The sequence below is a fragment of the Drosophila bipectinata genome, chromosome 4 (genome assembly GCF_030179905.1).
Source record: "Drosophila bipectinata strain 14024-0381.07 chromosome 4, DbipHiC1v2, whole genome shotgun sequence".
NCBI lineage: Eukaryota > Metazoa > Arthropoda > Insecta > Diptera > Drosophilidae > Drosophila > Drosophila bipectinata.
Window position 1 is genome coordinate 1,895,924 of NC_091740.1, and position 27,813 is coordinate 1,923,736.

The following is a 27,813-nucleotide window of genomic DNA, read 5'->3' on the forward strand; positions in this document are numbered from 1 at the left end:
TTTCAAACGTTGAATTTTGTTTCGGCGAAAAGTAGGCATTTAATTTCTCGACCAAAACAGTGAAGACGTCGATCTCCCCGTCCTTGTCATCCTCTACCAGTGCACCCGGTAACGAGAACGCGACAGCTTGCAATTGTACTCCACCTACGTGAAGGAGTTTAGTTCTCTTCATTTTGGGTGACACGATCTGTTCAGCCTCCATCGAGATAGTGAACGCTCTAAACCATTTCTCCCATTCATTTCGAAGGACCGATTTCTCAATTGCTTCACATAGGAATGGTTTTAAATAATTTTCCGCCATCCTGAGATCGTGTTTGCTAGATTTTAGACAACGAAACAAAATTTCATTTTAGACTTGAAAGTCTGGGCTTGTTTTTACGCAGCCTCTCTTTTTTTTTATAGTTATGTATCTAGCTTACGCAAGACCAAACTCTTCCGCACAGCCTTTACTAAAAATTGTTCTTTTGGGCTTGTTTACACGCAGCCTCTTTCGACTTGTATTTACACGCAGTCGATTTATTATACTGCTTACGGAAAACAAAACTCTTCCGCACAGCCTTCCCTATGCACGTTTTCACCTGCGTACATACACAGTTACACATGCATACACATGCGGCTTGCAAAAATGTAAATCTTTCACTCAGCCCCTTTTTTTTTTAGATTAAATTTCTCTTAAGTTATCTGGCTTGTTTAAAACTCAGCCTCTCTTTATTGTTTTTTTTTTTTTCTTTTTACTTATGTTTCGTAATTTGGTTTTGCGCTGAACTTTACAAGTATAACAATTACTAATCTCATTTATGGTATACATTATGGTTCTCCTTTCCGTTCCCCTTTTTTTTTTTTGGGATGGCACTGCCATACGCAGTTTTTCGTTTTACATACATACATACGCATGTACGTTTAAATGAGATTAATTATTGCTATTTCTTGTATATATTTTTGAAAACAGTTTTACCTCGTCGAGAATGTAGTAACCCGTAAGTTCCCCCTCAATAAGGACAGGTTATTTCCAATTTAGATTATAGAACAATTGATTTATTTAAGTAATAATCGGGTCGCGTCTGCTCCGCACGCTCGGTCAATTACAACTAACTCTCCCCCTGCTCTGTCACTCCGCTCGCGCTCTCCTTGCCATTCTCGCCGCTCTCCTGCATGACGTCGCCGCTCATTGCCGGCTCCCACAGTACTGCTTTCTCAAGAGCTTTTCCCCTCTCAACCCCAGAGGATCCATAACACCCCACGCTGGAGGTATCAATCGAAACCATTCCTGGTATCGATCAGATGTCTCCACGCGTGATAAATAAGATTCGCTGTTTCCGTAATGCTGATTTTCACAAACTTAATAGCCTTATCGATACATATGACTGGTCCGATATTCTGGCATGCACTGATCTTAACGTCACTTTAGAAAAATTTTACTGTACTTTAAATAAATTTTTTGACTCCTGTATGCCATGGAAATATCCGTCCGCTTCAGCAAATCCTCCTTGGTATACAAGGAGCCTCACTAACCTAAAAAATATTAAAAATAGGCTCGTACTAAAATATAAAAAAACCTTCAGTAGTGTTGATTTTTCAAGATACATACTAGCATGGTCAAATTTTGCTACCGATGTCACTTTTTCCGAGAGCGGAAGCGGATGAAGAAGAAGAAAATTGTCATTAAAAAAGAAAATTGTCTGCTCTGCTCCGAGCTACGAAAAGTCATAGCCATAGCTATAGCAATAGCAGAAAAAAATATTCTGTGCTCCTCGTAGCCGTAGCCGTAGCCAAAAATCTAGAGCGAGAGCAGAGCAGAACAAAAAATATTTTTGTATGTGCTACAGCTCTATCGTATTTTTGTTTTTTTTTTTCTCACCTGATTTTTATGCACCGTCACTGTGTGACCACTGTGAAGGATTTTTAGGTAATAATAAATATTAAAAAGTAATAATATTTAATATTTAGTTCATTCAGAACCAACAAATAAATATTAATAACTCCTAATTAAACAAAATTAAAAAATTATGCTTTTCAGTCATGTAACGATTAATTATCGTCGTCTTCAAATACACTCAAGTTGTCGATCGCATTGTCCAAGTGTGTTGAGTTTACGCGAACAAGGAGTATATTTTTTCTAATTAAATCGTCAAAGCCAAAAATTATGATCGCCCTCCCCCAGGCCTGTATTCGCCCCGCGGTAAAACTTCACCGAGCTAGAAGATATCTTGAAAAATCTATTTTACTACAGGTTTTTTTTTATATTAAAGTAAGAGCCTGTTTTTTTTTTAATTAAGGAGAATGTTTAAGTATGTAAATACCTGTTTACGGCAATATTTATCATAAACGCAGTGCGCACAAAAAAGAGTTTGATTATATTTTTTTTTAAAGAATTCAAGTAGCAGGGGGCAAATAATCAAAAATTATACGCAGTTTCCAACAATAAACAATAATATAGTTTTATTTGAAAAACACACTGTACATTGCACATAAGGTCTAATCACAACCTCATTCAATGAATATATCTATAACTTAAATATAGCTTCAATTCTAACGCTATTCATAAATGCAAATTAATGTTAATGTGATGTACAGTAGTTGAAGTAAATTAAAATTGAACAGTAAATTAAAATTAAAGTATATTGTAATTTGAAGTAAATAAATTAATTAATTTCAATCTAAATGGCGAATTCTATTTTCCTTTTTCCTCTTTTTGAAAACTTTTCTATTACTCTCTCGATGTCAATACTGATTTCGGAATGAGTATGCAGCAATGCTAGGCCAGTTAGCCTCCCCTCACCCATAATTGTACGCAACCATGTTTTCAACCTGCGAAGAGTTGAAAAACTACGTTCTGTCGTAGCATTGCTAACCGGAAGTGTGGCCAAAATCTGGACGAGTATTCTTATAGCTGGAAACATATATGGGTCGCAATCATTTAGGGCTTCCGCTGCCGATTGTGGAATTGATGTTTCCTTACCACTCCAGAGTTTTGACCGCACTTTATACTCTACTTGCAAACTCGCACCGCTTTTTCTTAGAAAACATGTGTAACGTCTTTTTTTCAAGTGAAACGGTTTTCACAATTCTAGCCGGTAAAAGAAAATTCAAATCGAAAACTTCTAAAGTTTCTTTGGCAGTCTTTCTTGAAGATCATTCACAACGTGATTCAATAATGGCATGAATATTGCCATAATATTCTTTCTTCATTAGCCATCGGATAGTTCGCACGATGAATTTGTTTTATCGTAAAGCATAGTATTGAGTTGACGAAAATCCGCTGTCCAACGAGTGACAGCTGTCAAACTCCATATAAACAAGAATGGAAAGCTAACTTCGGGCGAAGCCGAAGTTGATATACCCTTGCAGTAAATTATGGAAAAAAAATTGACCACTGAAATTATTCTTCTGTATACTTTTATACTTTTTGTATATACTTTTTTTACTTGTATACTTTTTAATTTACCCTTTTGTATAAGGCTAATTATATCCTTTTATATAAGGATATAGCTAGTCTTTTCATAATTTTTACAATGCTATGGAAGTGATTTAACATATTCATAATAATGGGATTCAGGCCATTTTCATTTTCATTGTTAAGTTTACAACCCTTTCCTTCTTAAATAACACCAGAATTTTTATTACGAAAAAACCATGGGATTATCCCATGATGATCTTATAGCTAGGTAGGTGCCACCAATTGGTTCAATGAAAATCATCCTTCGTTGAATGAACACGTGCAAGGGTTTTCAATTGCGTAACAGGCAGTGCAGGTATGATTTTAGTTTATTTAGGGACTGAGTAACTTTAAAATATAAGGTATTACCTTTTTTCTGATTGGTCGAATCGGAATAATTTTATCCCTCAAATTTGGGCTGTAAATATTCGTAACGCCTAAGTTCATAACACAACAGGTATATAAAATGATCCTGACACTTTATTGCCTTGACAAAAAGGGTTAAGTTGTGTAACCTTAAAGGGTTAAGGGATTAAAGGTTCTTTTTTTTAATATTACCTAACTTGCCTATATATTGAAAAAACCACTAATCCGTGGATCAGTCTAAAAAAATTTAATCGAGTGACGACGTTACTCTGCCGGTTGAAATTCAGAAAATTGAAAGTGCCTGAAAAGTATTTTTTTGCCAGTGTTAAAGTTAAAGAGTGCAAGTTTAATTTTTTATCAGTGACAAAAAGTGTGTGTTTAAAAATATATGAAATAATTTTTGATACATATATTTTGGTAAGTCTATTCCCCTAAAAGCGTCCTTTAATATAAGATTTATGAAGGAGGAATTTAATCCTTCGTAAATTTCTTATTGTTTACTTTTTTACAATTTAATTTGAATTTTTTAAACAGCACCCAAAAAATGCCACGTGTTTCACGCACATCCCAGGAGCAACGCCGCCAAGCTGCTTTAAACCGCAGCAGAGCCCGCTATCAACAAAATGCGGTGCAAATAAGAAACAGGAACTCGCAACACATCGCCAATGTACGCGCACGCAAGCCAGACCTACGGGAGGAAAGTCGTGCGCAGGATTCCGCAGCACGGGCTCAGAGGAGACGCAGCGAAAGGATTTGCACTCTAGAGCGCCTTCATGATACTGAAGCACATGCTGATCGGCGGTTGGATCATCAATTGCGTGTTCCAGAGAGGATTCGGGACATGGAAGCACGTGCGAACCGTCGGATTATTCCGGAGTACCGAAATCCGGAACGGGTTCGGGACGCCGCAGCGCGTGCTATTCGTCGAGAGGACTCCGAGCAGCGGCGACAAGAGCAGGTGCAAAACACTGCTGATCATGCGACACGGAGGACTATTCCGGAGTACCGAAATCCGGAACGGGTTCGAGACGCCGCAGCGCGTGCTATTCGTCGAGAGGACTCCGAGCAACGGCGACAAGAGCAGGTGCAAAACACTGCTGATCATGCGACACGGAGGACTATTCCGGAGTACCGAAATCCGGAACGGGTTCGAAATACTGCTGACCATGCCTCTCGGAGGACCAATCCCGAATTTCGAATTCAAGAGCGGATTCGGGACGCTGAAGCGCGAGCAACTCATCGCGAGGACCCAGAAGAACGTGCAAGGGAACAGGAAAGGAACACTGGAGAGCACCGACAGCGACGAAGGGATCCGGAAAACAGGCAGCGAGAACGGGAAAGGGACGCCGATTACAGGAGAGGAACCAGGAGAAACCCCATCGCAAGAACCCAGGAGCAACGGATAAACACATCACAACGCCGGGAAACACGACAACAGCGGAGGATTCGGAAACAACAAATTCGACTAATGGCAGAGGAAAGATTAATAAACTTCAGGATGGACCCCCAAAATCGACTGGATGCCTCCCAAAGGCAGTCGCAACGCAATATGGACGCAAGAGCTCAACTTTCGGAGGACGAACTGGATCAGGAACGAGAACAACAGCGAAATAGGATTCGAGCAACAGCAAGGGATCTTTATCACAGGAACATAAAGGAAGGACCAACGAAAATTTGTATTTGCTGTGGAGGAACATGGTTCCGTTCGCAGGTAAGTGGATTATACATCCTGGCTATCTCCTCTAAATTTCCCCTCCTAAACGTTGGCAACGCTTTTTATTTGTCACGAAAATTTCCTAGTCCGTCCGGTAAATATAACTTTTGCCATACTTGTCGTCGTGCCATCTCTCTTGGCAAACTCCCGTCACTCTGCCTTTCCAATGGGTTCGACTTCCCAGAAATTCCTGAGTGCTTAAATGGACTCACCTGCCTCGAAGAACGCCTTATTTCACCGAGAATTCCTTTTATGAGGATTATTTCCCTCGGGTATGAAAGACAATGCGGGATCAGAGGGGCAGTGGTGAATGTTCCAATTTCAGTTCCCGATATTGTGACTGCGCTTCCGCGCTCTTTTGACTCTACCCATGTCATCCAAGTCCATTTAAAAAGGAGACTAGAGTACGCACACAATTTCATGACTGAAACTATTCGACCCGCTCGGGTCCTTGAAGCTGTACGGTACTTAGTGAATACCGAGCTCTACAGAAAGCACAACATTTCACTGAACGAATCATGGCTAGCAGAACTTCAAGGAATTAATGAAATTCCTTTTATTGCGGACGAATCTGATCGCGAAGCAGTAGAGCAACTTCTTCAGCAGCAACACCTATCCCTAAATGCTGCAGAGCTCGAAGAAAATTTAAATCCCGGAGGCCATGAAACATTATTGGAAAATAATGATACTGCTATTCAGCGAATTGCATTGGCACCGGGTGAAGGCCGTCGCCCAACAAGCTTAACGCTTGACGAAGACGCAGAGGAACTTTCCTTTCCAACTATTTCTTGCGGGGAAATATTTAAAGGAAATACAACCTATGCGAAAAAAGCCAGATCCCAAATCCGTTTTTACGACCGTCGTTGCGCTGTAGTTCCTAAAGTTTTATACATGTATAAATTTTACGAAATGCAGCGCATTCAAAATTCTATATCAATTGCTTTACGCAAAAAGTCAGGTGCAGTTACCGCTGGTAATCTGCGGGATGAGTCATTTGTTGACAGACTTGTGCAACATGATGATGGCTACCACATCGTTAAAGGGTTACGGTCTGCACCAGCTCATTGGGAGGCTGAAAAAAAAAAAGTTATAGCTATGATTCGACAATTTGGGTTGCCAACATTTTTCATTACTCTTTCCGCTGCTGAAACTAAGTGGAATGAACTTTTAGTTATCCTTTCCCTTCTATTGGACAATAGGGCTATAAGCGAGGAAGAAGCGGCAGCTCTTTCCAGCTCCGAAAAGGCTCGGTTAATCCGATCCGATCCAGTGACGTGCTCCCGGTACTTCGATTATAGGTTGCGGCAATTAATGAAATTGTTCAAAACCGATATTTTTGGGGTAATTAACCGATAATTCAATCTTTCCCATTTTTATTGGAGAATCGAATTCCAGCACAGAGGATCTCCGCACTCTCATGGCATGTACTGGCTTGCTGGTGCTCCTAAGCTCGAAGACACCGAAAATACCGAGCAAGTAATAAACTTTATCGATAGGTTTATTACTACAAATGGAGACGATCCTGAGCTACAAGAAGTAATTCAGTATCAACGCCACAAGCATAGTGCTTCCTGCCTGAGAGAGTTACGCGGACAGGAGTTCTGCCGATTTAATATGCCATATCCCCCTATGCCCGAAACGCTTCTTTTGCATCCAATGGAAGAAAACGAAGTAAATTTTGAAGAACATAAAACTTTGTTCAAAAAAATTAAGGAAGCTTTAAGGACCATTTCTAATGAAGACGCAGCTTTATATAATAATTTTGATTATTTTCTGACCCACCTTGAAACTAATTTTGAAGCCTACAAATTAGCCTTACGTTCCAGCTTGAAAAAGCCACAAATTTTTCTTCGCAGACAATTTTCCGACCGACTGCTTAATGCTTATAATAGAGATATTCTAGGCTTACACAGAGCTAATATGGATATTCAATTTATCCTAGATGCTTACGCCTGTTGTAGTTATATTATTAACTACATAAACAAATCAAACAGGGGCGTATCGCAGTTGCTCCATGAAGCCATGGCAGAAATAAGCCATGGGAATATTTCTATTAAAAGGAAATTACAGCACCTCGGCAATAAGTTTATTAACGCTACAGAAATATCGGCCCAAGAAGCAGCTTACAATATTTTGGGTCTGCATATGTCGGAGGCAAGTGAAGGTACTATTTTTATAAACACTTGCCATCCAGACAAACGAGTTAGATTGGCTCGCTCAAATGAAGAATTAGAGCGACTACCAAACAACTCGGTGGATATTTTTGAGCGTAATATTCTTGACCGATATGTGCAAAGGCATGAGCAGTTGGAAGGAATTTGTTTAGCAGATTTCGCAGCTTGGTACAGATTTGTCAAGCGGAATGCACGATCTGCCGCTAATCATAGGGAAGACTATGATGAAGCAAATGATGTGGAGGTAGATGACGAAGATGAAGTTGCTGAGCAAAGCTTTCCACTGATGGATGGGTCTGGTTGTGTTAAGAAACGCAGGCATCCCCTGATTCTAAGGTGGGTTCGCTTTAGCATTAACTCTTCACCTTCCGATTATTTCCGAGAGCATTTAATGCTCTTCTATCCTTGGCGAAATGAAGAAGCTGAACTTCTTTCCAACGATATTGAAGACACATTCCGAGTAAACCATGAAGCCATTAAGGCAAAAAAAAAGGAACTATGATGTGTTTGATGATATGGAGTTGGAAAGAGTTCTTGAATATTTGCAAGAGGATAGGGGAGATCATGCTCCTGATGCGGAAGAACCTGCCTCCCAATTCTTAGACGAAGAGTTTAGAGCATTGGCAGTACCTAATATAGAGCGGAACGTAAATATTCTTCAGGATGACAACGCGTTAAATAACCCTGAAGAAGACGGCGAACTTCAATTAATTAGACTCCCCCCGACACCTTTGTTCGCTAACTTGGTCCCTCAACTACAAGCAAAGACAATATTATGCACATGTTATGCATAATGTTGTTTGTAAAAATATTTTTTACGAATATGTTGGTGGAGGGGCCGGTGTGGGAAAAAGCAGACTGATTTCTACCATCTATCAGTCTGTGATTTGGCGAGCAAATAAGCTTCCTGGTGCTACGGATTCGGCAAAGGTTTTATTATGTGCTCCAACTGGAAAAGCTGCTTTTGGAATTGGAGGACTGACACTTCATTCAGTGTTTTCTCTTCCAATTAATCAAGCTTCAGGTCCCTTGAGACCTTTAAGCAATGATAGTTTAAATACAATCCATTGCAAGTTAATTGATCTCCAATTGATTATAATTGATGAAATTTCTATGGTTGGTTCTAAAATGCTTTCATTTTTGGATCAACGGCTTCGTCAAATTTTCCGAAGCCCTGACTTAAGTTTTGGTGGAAAATCAATTATAGTTTTTGGAGATTTAAAGCAGCTTTCCCCAGTTGGAGACAGTTGGATATTTTCGGAAAGGACAATTAATCCTTACAGCGTTATAGCAGGAAATAGCCTATGGAACAACTTTAAGTATTTTGAGCTCACAGAAATAATGCGCCAAAGAGGCGATCATGCATTTGCTCAAGCCCTAAATCATTTATCTGAGGCTTGCATGACAATCGCAGACATTGAGCTCCTTAAACAAAGAGTTGTTTCACCCAGCGAAGTTCCTGATGATGCCATTCATTTATTTTCTTCTAACGAAGAAGTTAACAATTACAATTCCATAAAACTAGCGCTAATTGGGACGGAAGAGCTGGTTTCCACTGCTGTTGATACAGTGAAAACTGCGAACATATCTGCACGAAACAGAGAAAACACGTTAAGATATGCTCAAAATATGAAAACCTCTGAAACACAGGGTTTGCCATTTAATCTTCATCTCAAAATAACTGCTAAATATATGGTAACCGTCAATATAGACACAAGTGACGGACTTGTAAATGGAGCAACTGGTCAGCTGATGCAAATTGACCATTGCTTAGTGAATGGCTCAAATTTAGTGACGCGACTTTGGATTAAATTTTTTGAACCCACGGTTGGCGCTATCGCCAGATCAAAGGTTCGGAACAGTCCCGATCCCGAATGGACTCCAATATTAAAAGCCTCTCGAGTTTTTCAATGTGGAAGATCCGAACATGCTTCTGTTGACCGAAAGCAATTCCCAATTGTTCCTGCTGAGGCTATTACCATCCACAAAAGCCAAGGAGCAACATATAGCAAAGTCGCCGTGCATCTTAAAAGAGGCATCAAGCGAGCTTCGCTATATGTTGGATGCAGCAGGGCTACTAGCGCATCAGGACTTTTCCTTCTAGGCGACTTTGTTCCTCCAACAAGATTTGGAGCCCCAAATGTCCAAGACGAACTTAAAAAGTTAAAAGAGGAAAAGTTCTTGACTACGCATTATGAAATTTTGGTCACCAGTAATGAAGAAATCTCCCTATATTACCAAAATGTTGAGTCTCTTCGAAGCCATCGCGAAGATATTTTCAACGACCCTATTATTTGTTCTGCAAATTTTTTTTGTTTTGTCGAAACTTGGACTCTTCCTAGCGAAGACTTTTCTTTACAAGGTTTCGACATTATAAGAAGAATTAATAGCAATCGATTGAATGGTATTGGCAAAAATGGAATTATGATTTATGCCAAGCAAAATATTGCCGAAAATGTAGTTTTCTTGTTTGAGACAAATAAGTCTTTAAGCTCAAGAACTACATACTAATCAATTGCCTTCAAATATCTCGATACATCCTTTATTGTTGTTTATAGGAATCCTAATTTTCCTATAACACAATTTCGAAATGAAGTTATGGTGGATGTTGAAAGGATACGCAGCTTAGAAAATAATAGAAAATTGGTAATATTTGGAGATTTTAATATATGCAGATCTACAACCACTGATCGACTGGAGGAAGCTTTAAATGATGTTAACCTAATTTCAATCAATAATTGTGCAACTACAAAACATTTAACGCAAATTGATTGGATATTTGCTGAAAATGAGCTAACGAATGCTGTTGCTCTTACATACAACACGACCTATAGTCATCATGATGGGATTTTTCTTAAATATAGCTAAGATTTTTTTATTAATTTATTTATTAATTTATTAACTTATTTATTTATTGATTAATTTATTACCTTATTTATTTTTTTATTAATTTATTTATATGAATTGTATATATCTTATTATATAAATAAAAGATTTTTATATTATTTAAGGATTGTAATAAATTGTTTATTTATAATGTGCAATATAAATTAAGTTATTATAATATTCCCTCTCGTGGATTGAGACCTTGTCGTGGTGAGGGGGCTAAGTATGTGAGGATTAATAATATTTATCACGGAAACTAGCATCAATCCTTTGTTTTATATAGTTCATAAAAAAAAAAAATATTATAGGTTGTCAAAGTAATCAGTTAAATGGCAGCTGTAGAATATAGTCGGCAGATCCCTATAAAAGTTGGTATGTCGAATTATTTTGCCAAAAATAGAATCCATAAAAAATCCCTACTTTCTAGCTCAAAAAACACCAAAGTTATGCCATTTCCAATCAATCAGTTATATGGCAGCTATAGGATATAGTCGGCAGATTCCGGCCGTTCCGACTTATATACTGCGTGCAAAGAATAGAAGGGTTTGTGCAAAGTTTCAAGTCGATAGCTTTAAAACTGAGAGACTAGTTCGCGTAGAAACAGACAGACAGACAGACAGACGGACAGACCGACAGACGGACATGCTCATATCAACTCAGGAGGTGATCCTGATCAAGAATATATATACTTTATGGGGTCGGAGATGTCTCCTTCACTGCGTTGCACACTTGGACAAAATTATAATACCCTCTGCAAGGGTATAAAAATCTAAAAAAAAGTCCCAAGCTTCTATCTTCAAAAATACGAAAGTTGATATTTCTACCAAAAACCATTTCCGATCGTACAGTTATATGTCAGCTATAAGATATAGTCAACCGATCGTTATGAAATTTGGTAGATCGGATTAACTGACCAAAAATAGAATGTGTACCAAGTGCCAGCTTTCTATCTTCAAAAACACGAAAGTTGGGTCATTTCCGATCGTTCAGTTATATTGCAGCTATAGGATATAGTCGGCCGATCCTAATGAAATTGTGTAGGTCGGATTAACTGACCAAAAATATAATCTGTACCAAGTTCCAGCTTTCTATCTTCAAAAACACGAAAGTTGGGTCATTTCCGATCGTTCAGTTATATGGCAGCTATAGGATATAGTCGGCCGATCCTTATGAAATTTGGCATGTCGTAATATTTTGCCAAAAATAGCTTTCATGTCAAATTTGAACTCTCTAACTCCAAAAACACGAAAGTTATACCATTTCCGATCAATCAGTTATATGGCAGCTATAGGATATAGTCGGCCGATCCCGGCCGTTCCGACTTATATACTGCGTGCAAAGAATAGAAGGGTTTGTGCAAAGTTTCAAGACGATAGCTTTAAAACTGAGAGACTAGTTCGCGTAGAAACAGACAGACAGACAGACGGACAGACGGACATGCTCATATCAACTCAGGAGGTGATCCTGATCAAGAATATATATACTTTATAGGGTCGGAGATGTCTCCTTCACTGCGTTGCACACTTTTGGACAAAATTATAATACCCTCTGCAAGGGTAAAAAAAAAGGAAAGAAGAAGAAATTTTTGCCTTCTAGATTTTGCGGGTACTGAGTTGACGAAAATTTTTGTTATCGATTTTTATCGTGTTGCCGGATCAAAAAAAATAAACAGCTGCTCTCGGGGAGTTAAAAGAAATATTTCAATTTATTTTTATAGGTGTGACATGGAGGGTCAATTGATGAAACAAAAAAATAGTCGGCCCGAAAAATTTTCGACGCCCCAGGACAAATTAAAATTAATTTCTGCGGTCAAGACAAAGCCCATAATATGGACCCACAAGGGGCATTTTAATGGCATAAAATGGCATTGAAATGATTTGTAATTGATTTTGATTTTGATTTTGACCCAGTTTTCTATTTCTTAATCAGCTCCTTAGCGGCGAAATACATAAACAAAACACCAACATCCAATCGTTTTGATTCATTTTTGCTTATTTGTTTTTTGTTTACAAACAACAGCTGTTCAGTATTACCGTATTTCTTAATTTTTTTTGGTCACACTACCTCAGCAGCCGAATAAAGTGCAAAATCGCTATCAGAATTTCAACAGCGGATTTTCGTCAACTCAATACTATGCTTAAGCCGAGAAATACTGATGTTAAATCCTAATTTTCCGGCAACGTTCGAGATTTTCGTGAATAATTTTGAAAATTGTTGATACTTCTTGAGAATGTTCAAAGTATTTTTCATCGCTTCAGAGGCTTGGTTCAAATCAATTGTTGGTGCTTGTAAAAGTAAGCTAAGAGGTCGCGTTATCAAAAGTATGTAACTTAAACAAATCATTGAGACAACAAACTCAGAATCATTAATCGATTTAATCAAAGAAAGGGCCTCTGAAGATGCTTTTGAAACTCGCCATTCTGATTTTCAAAATTTCAAAAATTTCTTCAAAATTTGGTTTCGTTTCGCCGATGAATTCGAAAAAGAAATAATTTTTTTCATCAGTGTAATACATTTTCTTGTCTGCGGGACTTGCGATGTTTTGGGGAGTGAATTATTAAGTGAGTGGTTGAAACATGGACAATATTTAGCGTTTGGACAACTCTTCAGAATTCCTTGTACTGCTCCTTTGAATTCTGATGTCATGACAGAGCAACCATCCGTGCATATACTAACACAATCATGTAAAGAGAGACCGAATTTTCGGAGAAGATCAATTACACAGTGCGCTAATGCTACTCCAGTTAAGAATTGAATCGTAAGCATCAACAAATGCTAGAAAATCTTCTCGAATTTTACCTTCATCGACATAGCGCAAACAAAGACTGATTTGCTCATTGTGACTCAAATCTTTGGTCTCGTCAAACATAATACATAGCCTTTTTTACCCTGCTTATCAAAATTTCTTGAATTTCTTCTGTGCCGCAATCAATTATCTTATTTTGAATTGCCTTGCTAATGTATGTAGCTTTTGATGACGTCGTTTCTATGTTTATACCCTTGCAGAGGGTATTATAATTTTGTCCAAAAGTGTGCAACGCAGTGAAGGAGACATCTCCGACCCTATAAAGTATATATATTCTTGATCAGGATCACCTCCTGAGTTGATATGAGCATGTCCGTCTGTCCGTCTGTCCGTCTGTCCGTCTGTCTGTTTCTACGCAAACTAGTCTCTCAGTTTTAAAGCTATCGTCTTGAAACTTTGCACACACCCTTCTTTCCTTTGCACGCAGTATATAAGTCGGAACGGCCGGGATCGGCCGACTATATCCTATAGCTGCCATATAACTGATTGATCGGAAATGGTATAACTTTCGTGTTTTTAGAGTTAGAGAGTTCAAATTTGACATGAGAGCTATTTTTGGCAAAATAATACGACATGCCAAATTTCATAAGGATCGGCCGACTATATCCTATAGCTGCCATATAACTCAACGATCGGAAATGACCCAACTTTCGTGTTTTTGAAGATAGAAAGCTAAAATTTAGTACAGACTCTATTTTTGGTTAGTTGATCCAACCTACCCAATTTCATTAGGATCGGCCGACTATATCCTATAGCTGCCATATAACTGAACGATCGGAAATGACCCAACTTTTGTGTTTTTGAAGATAGAAAGCTGGAACTTGGTACAGATTATATTTTGATCCATCCTACCAAATTTCATAAGGATCGGCCAACTATATCCGATGTTTGCGATATATATCCGGTTTTAGCTGCAAGGGTATATAAACTTCGGCTCCGCCCGAAGTTAGCTTTCCTTTCTTGTTTTTTAATAAATCATCACCAGAAGCGATTCGAAACATTAAAAGAGCCCGAAAGTTTCCTTCATTTTTAATGGAATTAGAAAAATTGAGTTCACCATCATCTCTGTGCTCTCTTAATGCAAAATTTTGACGCCTACAAAGAATTATCTTTTCAATAATAGGATGCAATCTTTGTCTGTTCTCTAACTGTGCCATGCGATGCGAAGAAATTAAATTTACTACTTCAGATCTTAGATTTTCGTAAGATTTTATAAAATTTCTTGCAGTGAAAAACGCATTTGCATGGTATTTGTTGCTAGCATGATTTCGTAGATCCCCTGTTTTTCCAGACAATTTTGAAAAAAAACGTCAACTTCACCAGTTTATTCAAAGGACAATTTGATTTCGGGTCACCAGTATCGCTCGCAAAAAGAAAACATAATTTACAAAAACATCCCCCCCTTGCTATGTCTGAAAGGCAAGCCACTCGTTTTCAATCAGGTAATGTTTTTGAAAATATCGTATTTCGTTCTTTCCTTTTTTGTTATGACTCGAAAAAGGAAAAGTATAATATTCTGGTGATATCCAATGAGCTTTGCGTAATTTATACTTTGTATAGTCATCCAACAAATGCTTGTTTCCATAAAAAGCGCATATGTCATTTTTCGATTGTAAATCTTGACACGAAGAAACTTTTTTTTTTTTTTTTTTTTTTTTTTAACGTTACTTTTATTTCTTGAATCTTCTCTTTGCGAGACTAACAAGAGGTGTATCAAATCTTTAACTTAACTAACAGTCATATTGACTGATACGGAGTTAGACGGCCCTAAAAATCGATTGCTGGGTTGGGAGGTCGTTGCGTCTAAGGCGGGATACGCTAGAAACCCGAGTCAATCCCCGAGCGAGAAAACTTGGGTGCGAACACAGTTTTTCTTTGTATGACTCTTTTTGCTACTGGATTTCGTCTTTCACTGCGAGGATGCCCAGATCCCGGTGGATGTTTTCGTTGCGAACATACCAAGGTGCCCCTGTGATAGTTCTCAGGATTTTTGATTGTGCGCGCTGTATGATGTCTATGTTGCTGCTGCTCGCGTTCCCCCACAGCTGGGAGCCATACGTCCAGATTGGCTTTAGGACTGAATTGTACAGTAGTAACTTGTAGTCCAGGCACAGTGGCGATCGTGAGTTTATGATCCAGTGGAGGCTGCTGGCTTTCAGTTTTAGATGCATCTTTTTGCATTCGATGTGCTTACGCCAGGTAAGTCGTCTATCAAGGTGAACGCCAAGGTACGTTACGTCGTTAGCTTGAGGGATCTGCATACCGTTTAGTAAAAGCGGAGGGCATGTTTGTCTATTAAGAGTAAACGTTATATGTTTACACTTTTGTTCGTTTATTTTAATGCGCCAGTCGGACAGCCACCTTTCCACTATTGTGAGATGATTAGCCAGTTGGGTTGTTGCCTGCGTTGGGCATCTGGAGCGACTAAGAATAGCGGTATCATCGGCGAACGTTGACGTTGTTAGTTGTGCGATCGTAGGAATATCCGCAGTATACAAAACATATAGACACGGCCCGAGTGCGCTTCCCTGTGGAACTCCAGCTTCGATGGTGTAGTCGCCCGAAGTAGCTGCGTTGCATCTCACTGAGAATACCCTATTGAAGAGGTATAGTTCCAGTAGCTTGTGGGTGTATGTTGGCAAATACGTTTTAATTTTGTGCATGAGTCCGATGAGCCAAACTCGGTCGAAAGCTTGAGATACGTCGAGGAAAATAGCGCTGCAGTATTCTCGTTGTTCGAAGGCTGAGCGTATTTCGGATGTTAATCTGTTCACTTGTTCGATGGTTCCATGGTTTCTTCGAAAGCCAAATTGGTGTGCCGGGATAATATTGCAAGCTTCCAGATGTGGTATTATGCGAGTTAACAAGCATTTTTCAAACAGTTTAGACAAACAAGATAGAAGGCTTATTGGTCTGTATGATGACGGAATTGTGTGGTCTTTTCCAGGCTTCGGTATCATTATAATAATGGATTTCTTCCACTTTTTTTGGGAAATAGCCAAGATTAATGATTCCATTAAATAGTTTGCAGACGACCTCTATAGCGCATTTTGGAAGTTCGATCAACATCTTTGGGGTCAATAGGTCACCACCGGGAGCCTTTTTTGGTTTTAGCCCTCTTATGACTTTTTCGATTTCGTTCGGCCGGAATGGAGGTGCGGCTGGCTGAGGGGAGGACTCTGGCTGAATTACTGGCAGGAGGAATGAATTTGAGGCTGGGTTTGGCTGGAAGACACTTTGGAGATGTGTGGCGAATGTTTCAGCTCGGTCTTCGTTGCTGCGAGCCCAGCATCCCGAAGAGTTTCTTATCGGGGTGGTCGTTTCAATTGGGGCACTAAGATTTGGGTGGGCCCTCCACAGGGGGTACTTTGTGCTTGTTGGCGAGAGATTCTGGATGTACCTCAGCTGTGCATTTTCTTCCTGTTGGTGAAGAGCCTGGTCGAGTGATCGGGTTGCTTCCTTAAGGCGTTGTTTTGAAGCTGGTGATCTGCTGTTTTGCCAATCACGACGCGTGCGCCTCTTTTCTCGCACGAGCTGTTCGATTTGCTGATTAGATTTGAAGTGTTTGTTTCGGTCTACTTCTTTCCTATGAGGAGTAGAGATTTTAGCTACCGCAACGAGTACTTCTTCCAGGGCGCTCGTAGTGTAGTCGATGTCCGATTCCATGTTAAAATCCGGGGCGAGTTCTATGTGGGCACTCACGTACTTTTTGTATTTTAGCCAGTTTGTTTTTGTCGTCGTCAGACTGAAGGGGTGTTCGGTTATTTCTGGGCTTTGAAGAAGCGTTAGAAGCACAGGCGAGTGGTCTGATGATTGCGAGGTATGTTTTTTGTCACTGCAAAATCAATAAGGTCTGGGAGCTTTCGTGAGTCTGTTAGCCAGTATGTGGGACTTCCAGGGGAAACGTAGTCCAGTAAACGGCAGTAAACGGCAGCAATTGAAAGGATTCCGTTGCTTGACTGAATTTGTATCGATGTGGCCTGCAAGAAGTTTGTTGCAAACCTTTTGTGAAAATGGTGTTTAATTCGTTCTCTGATTAGAACTCCAGTTCCGCCGTGGGCTTTCCCATCTGGATGATCTGTGCGGTAGATTGTGTAGCCTCTTATATGAAAGTTGTATTTGCTTGTAAGATGCGTTTCCACCAGTAGCATAACGTCAATATGGTTTTCGGTCAAGAATTGTGACAATTCTAGTTTATGCCGTGAGACACCATTGGCGTTCCACATTGATATTCGTAGCGCCTGCATAGATTATTTGGACTGTTGTGCTACGAGCAGCTGTATCACCATGTTCTGGTTTTGAACATGCGTTTGCATGGTCGTTTTCATGAATGACATAAGCTCCATCATACTTTGTTGGAGGGTAAGCATCATAGTTTCCGTTTTGCTGTGTGGCTGTTCTGGGGCCTGTTGAGCGCTTTGAGAGTTAGGCTGAATTGGAATTTCCCTTCCAGATCGTAGAGCATCGGCATAGGAGAAGCCGTTGGTGGTGTTTAGTGGACCGAATGAGGATCTCGCAGCTTTGGCGAAGAAGACGTCTGGCGTGGTTTTTGACGAAACGTACGCATTCTGTGGATTTTGGTTGCGCGTTGCGGTCGCTTGACGCATGCGACTCTTTAACTCCTTATACACAATACATCCTCTATAGTTCGCCGTATGGCTGCCTCCGCAGTTTCCACATTTCTTCACGGTACTGTCCTTGTTTGTAGTGCAGCAAGCGGACTTGTGGGCGTCCCCGCAGACTACACAGACAGCCCGAAGTGTGCAGTAAGACCTTGTGTGTCCATACTCTTGACAATTAGTGCATTGCACTGGACCGTTACGTTTATGTGGCTCTTCAACAGTGATTTTCCGATGCAAAAGATATTGCAGGTTGTAGATTGGGTGGACTTCGTTCTTCTTCAGCGACCTGCTTTCAGGCTCGAGCTCGACCTTGAAGAGGGGTTGTGGCTTTTTATCTTTATTTAGAATGTTAATAACATTCTTGGCGGCGAAGCCCTTTTCTTTAAGGGCGGTTTTTATTTCCTCGGCGGTAACATCAGGTTCTATTCCCTTTACTACCACTTGTAGGCCCTTACTGCTTTTCAGCTGGTACGTGTAATAGTTTTTCTGTACAGTGTCCAGATATTTTGACACTATTCGGAAGTGCTCTTCAGTCTTGGTTTGCACCTTTGTTTCATGGATGTTCCCTTTGATAAGCGGAACAACATGAAAGTTTTCACCGTTCCCGATCAACGACGCAATTTTGTTGACCAGGGCACTCGAGCTTTTTTCCCTAATATAGATTGGAGGGGGTTTGGGTTTTTTTGCGGTGTCTTGGGCTGGTTGGTTTTCCTCAGCCTCCGCCAGTAGGGCAAATCTGTTAGTAGTGGATCTGTCTGGTTCATTATCGTTATTCAGGACACGGTTAATTTTTGTTTTGTTGCCTGCCGGATTACTCTGCGGGCTAAGCTTGCGCTTAATTTGGATGTAGCGATCCATTCCAGTCTGTGTGGCCGTTGCCGCTTTGGCACTTTCCGAGGTTGTTGTTTTTGTACTCGCTGTAGTCGTTGACGTCGTGGTACTTTGAGTTGCAGGGGTTTTCGCTGTTGTTGCAGAAGTTGTAGCGCTGCTTGTTGTTGGTGCGAAATTTGTTTCCGATATTGGAGGGGGGGTTTTACACTGCGAACTCCATGACGCGGGAGTCGGAGTGAGCAGAGCGGGTGAGCAAGACCGTGCCCTTTGGGTTTCAGCGGTCAGTAAAGCCGGGTTGCTTTTAAGCGCCGATTTTTCCACTTCGGTATCGCGGGTTGAAAAGTAAGAGTAGAAGCCGTTTCTTTGGTTCACTGAACTTCTACGCTCGTTCTTTTGGTCGTTGCTCAATGAGCTCATTGCGTCCGCTCAGTTCGGTAGTTCGATTACGATTCGAAGAAACTTGACTATTCAAATTTGATGGCGTATTGAAGAAGATACTGTATTTATATCATTAATTTGTTTTTTTTTCGATTTTTTCAACGAAATTGCTAATAAATGAATCAGAATTTTCTGTTATAACATCAGTTACATTTTTTAAAACGATAGTTTCGAACTTGGCACGCTTGGAGAAATACGAGTCGATAGTTTTCGAAGCCAGCCTTTTTCTGCTTTTTTTCGTGGCATCGTCTTCCTACATGATAGTGAAATTTATGAAAAACAAGAAAGGAAAGCTAACTTCGGGCGGAGCCGAAGTTGATATACCTTTGCAGTTAAAACCGGATATATATCGCAAACATCGTATATAGTTGGCCGATCCTTATGAGAATATGATAATATAACTCAAGATATTATTATATAGAATCTAAAAAAAATCCCAAATTTCTAACTTCAAAAATACCAGAGTTGGTATTTCTACCAAAAACCATTTCCGATCGTTCAGTTATATGGCAGCTATAAGATCAGCCGATCGTTATAAAATTTGGTAGGTAAGATTAACTGACCAAAAATATAATCTGTACCAAGTTCCAGCTTTCTATATTCAAAAACACGAAAGTTGGGTTATTTCCGATCGTTCAGTTATATGGCAGCTACGGGATATAGTCGGCCGACCCTTACGAAATTTGGCATGTCGTATTATTTTGCCAAAAGTAGCTCTCATGTCAAATTTGAACTATCTAATATTTAAGACACTAAAGTTATACCATTTCCGATCAATCAGTTGTATGGCAGCTATAGGATATAGTCGGCCGATCCGAGCCGTTCCGACTTATATACTGCGTGCAAAGGAAAAGGGTGTGTGCAAAGTTTCAAGACGATAGCTTTAAAACTGAGAGACTAGTTCGCGTAGAAACAGACAGACAGACGGACCGACGGACAGGCGGACAGACGGACATGCTTATATCAACTCAGGAGGCGTTGCACACTTTTGGACAAAATTATAATACCCTCTGCAAGGGTATAAAAATAGTCAAAAAGAAATACCATAGACGGAATAATTTAGTTTAATATCAACATTTCCGTAATTTTTCTTAAAAACTTTTTATTCTCGTAAGAATTCATAATTTTAATAATAACTTTAGGATTCAGAAGGTAAGATATTGAAAAATTCTCTACTACAAATTCATATTGTCTGAATCTTAAATTTTTAAAATCCTTAAAGAAGTGCTGCACTCAAAATGAAAAATTGCGAAAATTTATACGATCGTGTAATACCAGAATAGCGAGCTAAGAACCGGATTCTTGTCCAACTGTAGCGATAATTGGGAATTTGCATGAAGAATGAAACGAAATTGGACGATACATGTATCAATTATTTTTCAAAAAATTCATAATGTTATAGACGTCATAATGTTGTACTTTTAAAAACGCTGTATTTCAGTCCATTTACGAGATAAAGCAAAAAGAAAATATATGTGTCTAATTATTTTAGATATATCGCAATAATCGATATATGCAATAAAAACTGTCGCGGAACGAACTAGTGGCTATCGATAGTTGAGATTAGTGTTAGGTGTCAGATGTCAGTATTTTGTATGTTTAGGGTTTTAAGTTAATGTTATCTGTTCACACTCAATCGGGTAGCTTGGAAGAAATAATTTGGCGGATAAAGCACATCGATTTGCGCTATCACAGAAAGGGGAAGAGAAACTGCGGTATGTAGGATAAGTTATTATGTATCAGGTTAAGAACAATTGTCTTGTAGAATAAAACGCTCGTTACACACCACATCACTTCAACAACTGTCCTATCTGAGTGTTATAAGGCATTCCCGTGATCGGCCAAGCGGTGACAAATTCTTTTATTCGCACTCTGCAAGATGATGCCCACGAAGCACTCACCCAGGCGGAGCCCCAGGCTGGAAGCCTCGGGCGTTCCCGCAACTGCGACCACCACGGCCACAGCAACTGGCACCGCGACCAGCTTTGCGAGTGTGGCTGGTGATCGGCAGAGGCCACAGACTCCGAAGGAAAGTAGAACAGACGCCAGGAAAGCGGCAAGTAACCTGCAGCCCGAAGCGACGGGGCAGACTACGGATTCCACAACTGTAGTGGCGACCTTAATGGAAAGGATCGCACGTCTGGAGTCGGAGCTGGCGAAGGCAAGAGCAAGTGGAGGACAAGCAGAGGCCGCCAGAGATCCCGTTAGAATCAGGGCACGCGGCGTTGGAGTAAGCGGTGCAACGAATACACCGCCATGTTCGAGTGGAACGCTGCCACATCATGGAGCAGCGCCACGGCAGAGTTTGAGCGAAAACCTGCCCAGGCAGATGAGAGACAATCTGCAAACGGATCTCGGAGTGACGCCATCGCTGCAGTTGCCGGCACAAGTGAGTGCAAATTTGCCGCCACAATGGGGTGCGAATTTGGCGCCGACGCTTGGCGGCCATTGGGCAAGCGGGCAACCTGTGTCAACAACAACAATACTGGGCTATTCTCCGCCATCTTGTGTGACCGCCGCAGCACAGCCGGTGCTAGGTTATGTTCACCCAGAGGTACCTGCGCCATCGCCCATATCATATGGAGCGCCGACGACAAGCATACAAGGATGGACGCCACGCAGACTAACTGATCTTCCCGATTTCGAGGGTCAGCCAGAGGAATGGCCAATATTCCTGTGTGCGTTCACGGAGACAACTGCAGCCTACCAGTGCACCGAGTTGGAGAACAACCAGAAGCTAGTGAAAGCCCTGAAGGGAGAGGCTCGCGAAACAGTGAAGTCGTTGCTCATCCATCCCAGCAACGTACAAGCTGTTATGGAGCAGCTACGATTCCGGTATGGACGCCCGGAACAACTGATCCGCAGCCAATTGGAGAGCAAGCGCGAAGTACAGCCGATTCAGGAGGCCAACCCAACCCTAATGGAGAAGCTGATAGCCAAGTTGCCGCTAAGCAAGAGGTTGGACTGGGCAAGGCACGCGGCCACGATACAGCCGTATCCGACGGTGGCGCGCCTGAGCGAGTGGCTCCATGAATTCGCCAAACTGGTGTGCACTGTCACGGACGCCGGAGCCAGGGAACAACCGAAGCGAAGGATTCTGCACGCGAATAGTGTTCGCGAGGAGGAGCGATATGTCGACCGCCCCAGATGCTGCCCTATATGCGAGGGACAGCACCAGGTCAGGGACTGGAGGGATTTCATGAGCGCCTCTACAACGACACGGATCGAGTCCGCGAGAAAGCGACGACTGTGCTTCTCGTGCCTGGATCCCGGACACATGTCCCGGTTCTGCAGGAAGAGCCGCGGATGCAACGTCCTCGGATGCCAGATGAGGCATCACCACCTGCTCCACGAAGTACCTGAACGATCCAAACGGCCGCCAGTCGCAGATGGGGGCCACTCCCTACCTCAGGACCGACAGCCATACAGAGACGGCAGTGGATTTCAGCTAAAGGAACCATCCTACGTCGGCCGCAGTTGTAGACGCGCGACGTGAGCGGGATGAAGGGCGATCGGCGTACGATCGCCAGGAGTTGCCGCACCGAAACCTCAGCATCGACTCAATTGGATGCCACCTGCTGTTCAGGATTCTACCCGTGAAGCTGTACGACGAGAATACGAAGGTCGACACGTACGTACTGCTGGATGAAGGATCGTCTGTCACACTCATCGACGACGAACTCATCCGCAGCCGGAACCTGAAAGGCGAGAGTCGACAGCGGAATGTGCAATGGTTTGGTGGAAAATCCGCCAAAGAGCACACGAAGGTGGTCAGCCTGCAGATCAGCGCAGCGGGCAACCCAAAGCGCCATGGGCTGAAAAATGTGTACGGAGTGGCCAATCTGAACCTTCCGATGCAGCGCCTGCGTCAGGAGGATGTACAGGCAGTGAAGGCGAACACGCGTCTGCCGGTGATGCCGTACAACAATGCGACGCCGAGGATCCTAATTGGACTGGATCATGCGTATTTAGGAGTACCCTTCAGAACCAAAAGTTATGGATCTGGAGGGCCGTTTGCAGCAGACACCGCACTTGGATGGGTGATATATGGACCGGTGAACGGAAAGCCGAGCTCGCCGCTTCTGAGTTCGTGCCTCCTAGCCGTGCCCCAGGATGATCTTCTGGAGAAGATGGTCAGCGACTACTTCGAGACCGAGAATTTCGGAGCAAAGCCGGTGCAGCCAGTCGCAGCTGGCAGAGTGGACCTGGAGCCGTCAGTCGGAGATAGCGGCGACGCACGGGCCCTGAGCACCCTGGAGAAGACGAACAAACGTGTAGGCCAGAGATACGAGACCGGGCTGCTATGGAAGGACGACGAAGTGAGATTTCCGGAGAGCTACAGCATGGCCCTCGGGAGGCTCGTCAACATAGAGCGTAAAATGAAGCGCGATGTGGACTTCGCGTCGGCTTACATCCGGATAATGGACGATTATGTCAAGAAGGGATACGCACGACGACTGGAGGCCCAGGAAGTCCAGAGGTTTCAGGAGGGCAAAGTGTGGTACCTGCCGCACTTCGGAGTGGAAAACTCGAACAAGCCTGAGAAAATCCGGCTGGTTTTCGATGCGGCTGCCAAGGTGGACGGTGTGTCTTTGAATTCAGCGCTACTGAAAGGCCCACAGCGCTACAAGCCCCTCCCAGTAGTGCTCTTCCATTTTCGGGAAGGAGCGGTTGGAGTATGTGCAGACATCAAGGAGATGTTTCATCAGGTACTGATGCAGCCGAAGGACAGATGCGCCCAGAGGTTTCTGTGGAGGGACGGAGACGACCAGCGAGAGCCGGACGTATACGAGATGGCAGTGATGATGTTCGGAGCGGCCTGCTCACCATGTTCGGCGGACTACGTGAAGACCGTGAATGCCTTGCGGTATAGCAGCACGGACCCGCGAGCAGCCCTGGCCATCAACGAATACCACTACGTGGATGACTACGTCGACAGTTTCGCCAGTGAGGACGAAGCTATCGTCATCTCGACACGGGTGAGGGAAATTCACGCTGAAGCAGGTTTTGATTTGTGCCGATTTACCTCCAGATCGGCAAGTGTGGTCAGAGCGCTGAACCCACTTGAGTCCATCGCCAGCGTCGGATGGACCGAAGCTGAGGAGAAGGTGCTTCGGATGTACTGGCAGCCGGCTACCGATGATTTCAAGTTCGGCGTCAAGTACCATCGAGTCCCGAGGAACGTGATGACGGAGCAACGAGTCCCTACCAAGAGGAAGTTCCTAAGCCTGGTGATGTCTACGTTTGACCCGATTGGGTTCCTGAGCTGCTAAATGGTGACTGCCAAACTGCTGCTGAGGGAGATTTGGCGGAAAGGAGTCAACTGTGACGAGCCGCTACCGGATGAATTGGCCGCAGCCTTCGAGGATTGGCGGCAAGGGATGAGTCGGATCCAGGAGTTCCGATGCCCGCGCCACTACACACTGGGGAATTTGCCCAGTTTTTGTGGCATAAATGTGTTTTTTAAAAGTTTTAAAATTTTTGATATTTTAGTGTTACCGTATTAAAAATAAATCAAAATTGTATGTTACATACCAAAAATGGTATTTTTTCAGTCCAGTATTAAAATACCAGCGATTAAAGTCAGCTGTTGGGAAATGACGTTTCGTGTTTGCATTTGGCTTCATTTTGTAGTGTGTTTTCAAATTAATATTTCTTGAACGTCGAAGCACAAATCAATAAAATTTAAAATGGATAGTCATGCTCCAGGCTTATACTATTTGTTAATACTAATATTTTGCCAAATTTTTGCATGTCTTTCTAAGAATTTGTAATTAAAGCAAGTGGTGTCCGGACAAAACTTTCGTAATGAAAGTTCAACTTTGGGAAGAGTTTTAAAAAAATGTTTAGATTCGATAAAGTAGTGACTATACCAGTGATCGGCACCCCAATACATTGATATGATTTTACCGCATTAGTGTTAGTAACGTATAGCAGAAAGTAGGCTGTGAGCATGACGTTTCACACATTTATACTGTGTGTGTGGCAGAGCTCGGGCAGAGAAATTTCCTATGCCCCCGAGATAGGGCCGTGCCGACCTCTGGACTATACCCATGTTGTAGAGTCATTAATTCTTAATTCAGAACACCCTAGGTTCAATTGCGCCTTTTTGCGCCTTATTGCGAAATTCCAATTTTTAGGAAGGAATGTTACAATCAGAATTGCGGTGCTGCTGGAAGTGTTTGGCCAAAAAAACAAGTTGGGGAGGGGGTGGGACACGCCTACTTTGCTTCAAAAACTTGTCAAAAACTTGTATAGCACTATAAATAAACACCAAACAAATATCTTGCCTCGTTTTTAAGTTTTTAATTAATGCCACAGAAACTGACCGAATTTTCTGCGATTTCCCGCAAGAAATAAGTTCGAATAAGCCCATTTTTTTACAAAATGCATAAAACTAGCATTATTGCCATAAAAAGAAAAAAATAAAAATAAAAAATGGGTTAAAAAAGGCGGTACCACGCCCATTTTCTCAAAATATCTTCATTTCTTTATTATTAACTTAATTCAAAAAACAGAATTTAAATATATTGATTTGATTTTAAGTTATTAATTAATGCCACAAAAACAGGGCAAATTCCCCAGTGTGCACTACTTTGGCGGCGGACGAGTGCGGACGCTACAGCTGCACATCTTCGTGGACTCCAGTCAATCGGCGTTCGCAGCAGCGGCCTACTGGCGGGCCACGTACGAGAACGGAGACGTGCAGGCGCACTTCATAAGCTCCAAAACGAAATGCGCCCCGATGAGGACCATGTCGATCCCGCGACTGGAACTCCAAGCAGCGGTATTGGGCACGAGATTGATGGACACCGTCAAGCAGGAGCACGGTGTGGCGATCAGCAGCTGTGCGCTATGGACGGACTCCAAGACTGTGTTGCACTGGATAAGCAACACCCACCGGAGATACAAACAGTTCGTCGGAAACCGAGTGGCGGAGATTTTGGAATCGACAGAGGCGTCCCAGTGGAGATGGATCCCGTCCGCCGAAAACGTGGCGCGCGACAAGGCCGCGCAAGGCCGTGGACCTGAGCATCAGTTCGCGATGGCTAAGCGGACCGCCGTTTCTACGAAGACCAGAGGAGAGCTGGCCGAGATCGAGCGAGGACTGGATTCCTCCGACGACCGACGACGAGGAAATGAAATGTGAGTTTGCCTTGGTCACGGTAAACTTTATATCCCTGCAGAGGTTCTCCAGCTATAATCGACTGGTGAGGACGACTGCGTGGGCGCTCAGATTTGTTCGACGATGCCGTGGAATACGTCGCGATGAAGAGGTCTACGGATTGACCGCGATGGAGTGCGCTGAAGCAGAGCGCGCATTGATACGGCAGTCGCAGCGAGAAACGTCGCCAAGGACAGCCGACTGGACGGACTGTCCCCATACCTTGACGAGGACGGAGTATTGAGAGCCAGTGGAAGGATCGACGACGCGACGTGTGTGCCATACAACGCACGTCGGCCTATCATACTGTCTCACGAGGAGGCACTGGCAGAGATGATCGTGCAGCAACACCACGAAAAGATGTGCCACCAAAACGCGGAGGCGACGATCGGATCGATTCGGAGCAAGTTCTGGATAACGAACTTGCGGAGACTGCTACGGAGGGTGGTGAGCAAATGCAACGTTTGCAAGCTGCGGAAGGCACGACCCTTGGAGATGGCTCACGATTTGTCCACCGACTCCTGCATAATCGCCATGAGGAACTTCATGAGCCGCCGTGGACCAGTGGTCAGGATAAGGAGCGACAATGGGAAGAACTTCGTTGGAGCCGACCGCGAGGCCAAGAGGTTCAGCGAAGTGTTCGAGCCTGCACAGATCCAGGGTGAGCTCTCGTCTAAGGGAGTCGAATGGATCTTCAACTGCCCGGCGAACCCAGCTGAAGGCGGTGCCTGGGAGAGGATGGTGCAGTGCGTGAAGAAGGTGCTGGCGCACACAATGAAGGAGCTCGAGCCCATGGAGCATGTACTGGAGAACCTGCTGATTGAGGCGGAGAGCATCGTAAACTCTCGTCCGCTCACTCATCTACCGGTGACGGTGGACCAGGAGGCTCCACTGACGCCTAACGATTTGCTGAAAGGAGCATCGGATATCCCAGATCTCCCCAAGGATGATGGACAGGAGCCCGTGTGATCCGCTACTAGGAAGCAGTGGCGCATAGCAAGGATGATGCGCGATCGCTTCTGGAAGCGTTGGGTGCATGAGTACCTGCCAACTCTTGTGCGCAGGGAGAAATGGTGCAAGCGCGTTGAGCCCATCCGTCGAGGAGACCTGGTATTCATCTGCGATCCTGCCACACCACGAAGGGAATGGAAACGAGGCGCCGTGGAAGAGGTGTTCACCGGGAAGGATGGAGTACCTCGTCGAGCAGCGGTGCGGATTATTGCAGCGGTTTTTCATTATTTATCAATCAATAGTTATATTTAAAATCTGTTCGGAGTTATGGACAATAATTAAATTTTATACTAGGACCTTAACTTAATGAAATATTGAGTAGTACAATGTTTGCTTATCCTAGGAAACTAATTTTAACAGTAAG

The 27,813-nt window shown here is 42.6% G+C and overlaps 3 protein-coding genes and 1 long non-coding RNA gene across 5 annotated transcripts; 3 read left to right on the forward strand and 1 right to left on the reverse strand.

Moving 5' to 3' along the window:
• Positions 1–649: 649 nt before the first annotated feature.
• LOC138926860 (uncharacterized) lies at positions 650–1,963 on the reverse strand. Of its 2 annotated transcripts, none has more exons than XR_011443541.1 (3): positions 1,859–1,963; positions 1,340–1,512; positions 650–1,267 (listed from the first exon to the last, which is right to left on the reverse strand). It is a non-coding gene; the product is annotated as an uncharacterized lncRNA (long non-coding RNA). The 2 variants fall into 2 exon arrangements; XR_011443540.1 differs by lacking the exon at positions 1,859–1,963 and adding an exon at positions 1,589–1,629.
• An 18,884-nt stretch (positions 1,964–20,847) lies between these two features.
• Positions 20,848–22,769, forward strand: LOC122322170 (uncharacterized). The gene is made up of 2 exons (XM_043213643.2): positions 20,848–20,988; positions 21,039–22,769. Exon 2 carries the CDS (start codon positions 21,153–21,155, stop codon positions 22,767–22,769), a length of 1,617 nt encoding a protein of 538 aa, XP_043069578.2. The 5' UTR covers positions 20,848–20,988; positions 21,039–21,152.
• Positions 22,770–22,774: 5 nt separating this feature from the next.
• LOC138926836 (uncharacterized) lies at positions 22,775–24,546 on the forward strand. Its single transcript, XM_070282402.1, has 2 exons — positions 22,775–22,869; positions 22,965–24,546. Exons 1-2 carry the CDS (start codon positions 22,775–22,777, stop codon positions 24,544–24,546), a joined length of 1,677 nt encoding a protein of 558 aa, XP_070138503.1.
• LOC138926837 (uncharacterized) lies at positions 24,547–27,407 on the forward strand. The gene is made up of 3 exons (XM_070282403.1): positions 24,547–24,729; positions 25,845–26,419; positions 26,588–27,407. The coding sequence occupies exons 1-3, from the start codon at positions 24,547–24,549 to the stop codon at positions 27,405–27,407; spliced, it is 1,578 nt and encodes a 525-aa protein (XP_070138504.1).
• The last annotated feature ends 406 nt before the right edge of the window (positions 27,408–27,813 follow it).

Excerpts from the sequence above, each read along its gene's own strand:
- LOC122322170 (XM_043213643.2), top strand. The coding sequence starts at position 21,153 with ATGATGCCCACGAAGCACTCACCCAGGCGGAGCCCCAGGCTGGAAGCC.
- LOC138926837 (XM_070282403.1), top strand. The coding sequence starts at position 24,547 with ATGGTGACTGCCAAACTGCTGCTGAGGGAGATTTGGCGGAAAGGAGTC. Across the intron at positions 24,730-25,844 it reads CCAGTTTTTGTGGCATAAAT|GGCAAATTCCCCAGTGTGCA; the intron begins GTGTTTTTTAAA and ends CCACAAAAACAG. Across the intron at positions 26,420-26,587 it reads CGACGACGAGGAAATGAAAT|AGCGCGCATTGATACGGCAG; the intron begins GTGAGTTTGCCT and ends GCGCTGAAGCAG.
- LOC138926836 (XM_070282402.1), top strand. The coding sequence starts at position 22,775 with ATGAAGGGCGATCGGCGTACGATCGCCAGGAGTTGCCGCACCGAAACC. Across the intron at positions 22,870-22,964 it reads TGCTGTTCAGGATTCTACCC|CCGGAACCTGAAAGGCGAGA; the intron begins GTGAAGCTGTAC and ends ACTCATCCGCAG.